At 37.0% G+C, this 6000-nt stretch overlaps 1 protein-coding gene across 1 annotated transcript in view; it reads right to left on the bottom strand.

Annotated features, from left to right (window-relative positions):
* Window positions 1-215: 215 nt before the first annotated feature.
* gfra3 (GDNF family receptor alpha 3) overlaps window positions 216-6000 on the bottom strand; it is a 52840-nt gene continuing 47055 nt past the window's right edge. The window contains exon 8 of the mRNA XM_040119405.1: window positions 216-1290. Within this exon, the coding sequence (XP_039975339.1) occupies window positions 1075-1290 (216 nt within the window). The 3' untranslated portion in view covers window positions 216-1074. The remainder of the gene's footprint in view (window positions 1291-6000) is intronic.

The following is a 6000-nucleotide window of genomic DNA, read 5'->3' as shown; positions in this document are numbered from 1 at the left end:
AAAAATCATTCCTCCCTCCTCAGTCCTCGCTTGACCCGGAAATCCCTCCAGTCCACCATCTTGAAGGCCATCCCAAAGCTCTTACTTCTGCTCTCAGAAGTGAGGATTGAGGAGCAAGAAGGGATCACAAGAACATCCTTCATGGAAGTCTTTTATCGGTACAACACAAGCCTTTATTAGAAATTTGTTACAACTGGACGCTGCAGCTAATCAGGCTGATCTGAAACTGCATCACAACATAACTGCAGTTTTATAACAAAATGCACAGACAAATAATTGATTCAGTAGATTCAAGCATATTACTCACAAGTTTTAGATTTTGTTTTTCATATTCACTATCAAATTAAAAAACTTGATCTGTAGGTCTGATTAATAAAAGAAACATTAACAATTTCTTTATTCAATAGAAATATTTTTCTCTGCATGATCTGTTATTTCCCATTTGAATCTGTATCATGGATAATATATTCTGAGAAAGGAGGAGAGTCTAATGTCTTTCAGCAGTATTCACATTTACTTGTTCATTGTCATTTCCAGAAACCAATTAGTTTGAAGTGCGATATACAGTATTTACTTAATTCCACTTTCCCTAAAATATTTGGGCAAATAAATAATTTCTGCAAATTATAAGACATTCCAATCATAACCTTATTCTCTACTTATCTCAATATACCTTCTAATATTGCCAATATTTGCATGCTAACAACTGAGCAAGTCACTTAAACTAAAGTAATATTTCTGGACCTATGGTAGGAGCCACATAATGCTCATTGATTGATGGTAGCATGCGAACGCTCTGCCACAGCTAGGTCTCCTGTGCTGTCAGAATACACCACTGCAGCTGCAGTCAGACCATGTTTACCAAAGTGCCATTTTTAAAGGAGGGAAGGAAGGAAGAAAAGATAGAAGTGAAGAATTGAAGGGATGCTACTGACAAAAGGTGAAGTCCATTTCTTCACTGTGTTTCTTATAATTTACAGCAATCAGTCCAGGATTGTTGAAGGGTCCATTTAATGTGAGTGTATGCATGTGCATGTGTTTGTGTTTGTGTGTGTGTTCTCTATATCCCGTGCTCTACCCCCAGCTGAGGGAGGCAGATAGGAGGAGAAGGAGCAGTAGTATGGGTTTAGCAGGGCCAGTGTTGAGGGAGGCAGCCACCCCAGTCCCAGAGGAGCCCAAGTTGGAGACAGTTGCCCTCTCTGAGTACAGCGGGATGATGTCAAACTGGCCAACTTCATCACCCTCTTCCTCTGTCTGTTTCAGTTCCTCTTCTTCCTTGCTCTCCACCACCTGACAGGGAGGAGACGGTGTGAGTGAGAGGTGGTGGGGAACTCCTCTCAGCATTTTTACATTGTACACTGCTAAAAAATCTTATTACAATGTTCACCTAAACTCCTGGATAGTAAATAGTTCAAGATCAAGTTAGATTTTTGTGAAATCTGTGGGCAGATATTTGTGCCAGGTACTTAAATTAAATGTTGAAATTCATAATTTGTATTTCGTCATTTTAGATAGAATATCAAGTTTTATAATTGAATATTTCATGCTATGCCCTATAGACAGGTACATTTATGTGCCTGTAAATCGCAAATGAAAAGTCTTATTTTGCATTTTATATTAAATTGTCTATCCAGCTTTGAGATTGAATTTGATCAAACAGAATATGTGTTCCATATATTCAATTTGAAATGCACTTGAAAAAATCTTTCTGAGTTACTGCATTGAAGGACTTAAATAGAACAAACAAGTACAAAAAACCACGGATTCAACCAATTCAGTTTAGCCTAAATTCAAATTACTACATGAAAGCAATGTGTGGTGACCCTTGTTGCATGTCATACCCCTCTCTCTCTGCCCTTGCTTCAAGTAGTTCTCTAAACTGTCAACTATCAAATAAAGGCAAAACGGCAAAAATAATCTTTAAGAAAAAAAAATGACTTCTTGTTTTTTATTTTTGGTTTGGACAAAAATGATTCTGCTGGGAGAACTAATCTGCCTTAATAAACACATACATGAACGTAAGATCTTCATTAAATACCAAAAATATAGCATCTAAGGAGGAGGTTGGGTTGGTGGAGGAAGCTAACAGTATGGTATCAGTATCAGCAGAGTCAGTGTACAAAAATATACAATAACAATCGGGATTATCTGGGATTTAACAGTAACTGACTTTGTGTACTTGACTCACACTAGAAGCTGTTCCAAAGATTCCAAGATTAAAATGTGAGATTGCTTTCAAAGTAGTGGCCAACCAGCAGATCTCCAAATCTTTTTTAGTTTAATTAGGGGTTTCAAACCCGTTATAGAACTTTTTTTCTGTTGGAAGGGCTGATAATTTGTTTATTGGCTTTTTTATGCATTTTGGACTTTAAAGATGTCAATGACACACTTTTTCAAATATGTATTATTTTGCCTATATTTACTGTATATAGTGTAGATAGCTTCCCTTTTCTCTGTCTGTCACATTGTCTGCATGAATATGATTAGACATTACTAATCAGCTGGTAGCCAAAGAATGAGCCACTGATGGTTAAGCATGAATAAAGGAGCTGACTTTAGTGCTCTGCCCCTTTATCTGGCAAAACAGAAACAAGGGGTGTGGGGGTTGTGAAGGTGTGGTGTGTTGCATGTCCTACTTTCATGCAGACCAGCAATAATGAACCTTTTCTTTCTTTTTACTTTAACCATATTCTTTCTCTAACCTTACCCATATTGTATTTGCTGTGCGCAGATATTCTAGAAAGATATAATTTTCAAAGCGTCTGTACTGAATGTTAAAAATATTGTCATTGACTATACTGGGGTTTTCAGTATCATCCATCCATCTGAACCTTTAAAAAAACAATGAATTTGAAATACAATGTTGCAAATTGTAATTTTGTAAATTTGATTTTTAAAACATTTTTAGCAAACATTTAGCTTTCAGAAGAATACAAACAAAGTCACAATACAGTTTACCGATTGTAGTTCAATATAACAAATACCTGCCTGTAGAAATCTGATGCCATGTTTTTATTACATTTAAGTGTGTGATCATACATGTTTTTAAATGTCAATGCATTTTTGGTCCATGGTTGACCTTATCATGTTTGTTTTGCTATTCCAAATTATCTTACATGTGTCATGTGTTAATGTAAAAACACATTGATTAACATAAGTCTTTACTTGAAAATTTTAAAGCTGTTGATGAATATAATTTACTGCAGATTTACGGGTGTTGAGTGCTAAGGATGCCCCGCTGTTTATCCAGAATATATGCACCAACATCCGGAGGAGCCCAAGGCCCATGCTAGGTTATTGTTTGCAATGTGTTCTTTTACTTATAATAATACTCTGCTCTATCATTTCATTTAAATATTGCCTCTGATACCTGCTTGTTTTATGCAGTTTATATTTTTTTGTTCATTAGTAGTAAAATAGATTCCAGGAAGTATTGTGTACAGTCTTTGAAAATCCTTTAAGATGGAATGTTAAAAATATTAAGACTGACCAGCAGAAAAAGCACCTTCTGTCTAAGCTTAAACTTTTTTCTCCAGTTTGCACATCTAGTCTTAATCACTATCTATTATTGAGAGTATTTTGACCTTTTCTTTTGACCTGCTGCTTTTCTAACTTCTTGGTGCAGGACAGCAAAACGCCCGAAGAACATTGTTAATATTTCTTTCAATTAATTAGAGTGAAGGAGTGAAGAGGACAGACTTGGGGTCTCTTAAGGACACATGTCCAGAGAACTTACACTGATCAGCCATGACACTGAAACAGGTTACCAGTTTTAATGTTGTGGCTGATCGGTTGATACACATGTTGATACACATGTTTTAACAGTATGTTTGCTGTTGGGTTGCTGTTATAAGAATCAGTTTGGTTGTAACTGTATTTCATTGTATTGTGTTGTAATATCATTTCAAGATATTATTAAAATGCGACCTATATCCTGATATCTTACCTTCATAAAGGATAATGTATGATAATGCAGGTGTAAATGCACGCAGAACACACTGCAATTCTTACCTGCCCAACAAGATGAAAGGTCACCTAACTCCACCTCTTCCTGTTAACGTCCTATAAAAAGCTACAGACAAGCTCTTTCTTAATAGAGGGGAAATGAGTCAAGCTCTCAAGGGATCACTACAATGTGTAAGACGAGAATCACATGACCAACAGCCTTAACGGGCATTACTGCTAGCAATCTTCTTCACAGGTTCTGATTTACGGATGTATTAAAAGGACTTGACGCTGCATTCCAAGAGGGCGCCCCATTCATTTCAATTAAAGTTGCTCATCAGGTTTCAGATTCTATTTTTTGGGCCCATAGAACATGCATGCCAGAGTCCTTCTCCTGCTGAGCCAGTGCTTTACGCACACAATAATTGCATGAAATAATTTACTTAGAATTTACAAATTTTATTAGACCTAATCAGTCAAATTATGACAATAGAAAGAGGAGACCAGCATGCTTTTGAGTGTGCACATTTTCTTTGAGGCCATGCTGGAGGATGGACAATAACCCTCATCCCTGAAGTATCTTGGTTTAGTTTCTGTTTGCATCTATTGGTTAAACCTAAATGAACTGAAACCAACAGCAAGCTCAGTGCATGGTTGGTGACACAAGAAGAGGACTAGTGTTTCTGGCCCCACCATGCAGTCAAATTAGCAACACTGCGGGGAACAAGTGAAATGCCTGCAAACAGCAGGTTGAGCTCATCAGGGTTTCAGATAAGGCCTGCATCCTTTTCTTGCTGTTGCCAGCCAAGGAATCAGGTAAATTGTGGCCAATTAGTAGCTGGTACAGAGGAAAGGCTCAGCAGTTATGAAATCCCCTACAGTTAACATCAAATTATTTTACAAGAACTACCTGTGCCCTGATGTTTGAAACAAGCTAGTTTGTAAGAGGTATTATGGGACCACATCTAAATAACTTCCAAATTATTTTTATGTAAGGTAACATAGGCCAGGGATTTCTGGTCACATCATGGGTAATACCTGATCCTTATCGAATTGGTGCATTCCTATTTTGAATTTTGAGATCCTCTCACAATCAAGAACAAGAACACTTAATAATACCAGGTACATATGCAAAGGCCCATGATCAGATTTCATTATCCAGATAACAAGTATCCAGATATCACCAACCAGATTATATGTTAATACCAGGTTTAAATATGGTTGTAAATTATACTTATTTTATAGATTGTTAATACAGTACATATCATACAATACAATCTGTATGGTAATTATCACCTTTTTCAAGTTTTTACACTATGACTGGAAATGCTCTTTAACCTGCCTTCATTAAAAAGCATTAACAAATAGTCAATTTTTTTATACTCAACATTATGTAATTTTCACATTGGCTGATTGGCTGCATGGCACACTCAGTAAAGTTTTCAACAATGTCGAAACAAATATGAGAAAATTAACAGACTGCAGGTATGCAAAATGGCAAAAAATCCCACCTCACAACAAATTTGAGTGTATTCTCTGTATAAATGTATCATTTAAAACAAGGAGGACTCATCTATGCTTCTGAATGTGACATTATTTTTCATTGCTAGAGCAGACACTCAGCTTTTGAAGTGAAACCTTTCAAATTCTGCAAAAATCACTTTAGAGAAACAAGTAAAAGCTGAGTGATGGACAGATGAGGAGATGTGGAGCAGGTATGGATGGAGGGGGAGGGGCAAAGTGAAGGCTTTTTGATGCAACACTGAATGAACTGAGAAAGGAAAGAAAAGAGTGAATGAGTAAAAGAAGAAAAGGTAGGAAGAAGGAATTAAGGAAAGGATAGAAGGAATAAAGTAAGGAGGTAAGAGGGAGATTTTGGGGAAGAAGGGAAAGAGGGGGGGGCATACGGGCATGAATAAATTCATATTAATGAAGCCTGACTGATGCACTGCTTCCAACCAACACCTTGTCTAATCTGCTCACTGGGAGAGAGACACAGACGGACACAGCGAGGGAGAGAGAGAGAACGAGCGCGAGAGGGAGAGAGGAGAATGG

This window comes from Xiphias gladius, chromosome 23, assembly GCF_016859285.1.
Source record: "Xiphias gladius isolate SHS-SW01 ecotype Sanya breed wild chromosome 23, ASM1685928v1, whole genome shotgun sequence".
In the NCBI taxonomy this organism is placed as follows: domain Eukaryota; kingdom Metazoa; phylum Chordata; class Actinopteri; order Istiophoriformes; family Xiphiidae; genus Xiphias; species Xiphias gladius.
This window is presented reverse-complemented; position numbering and strand designations above follow the sequence as displayed.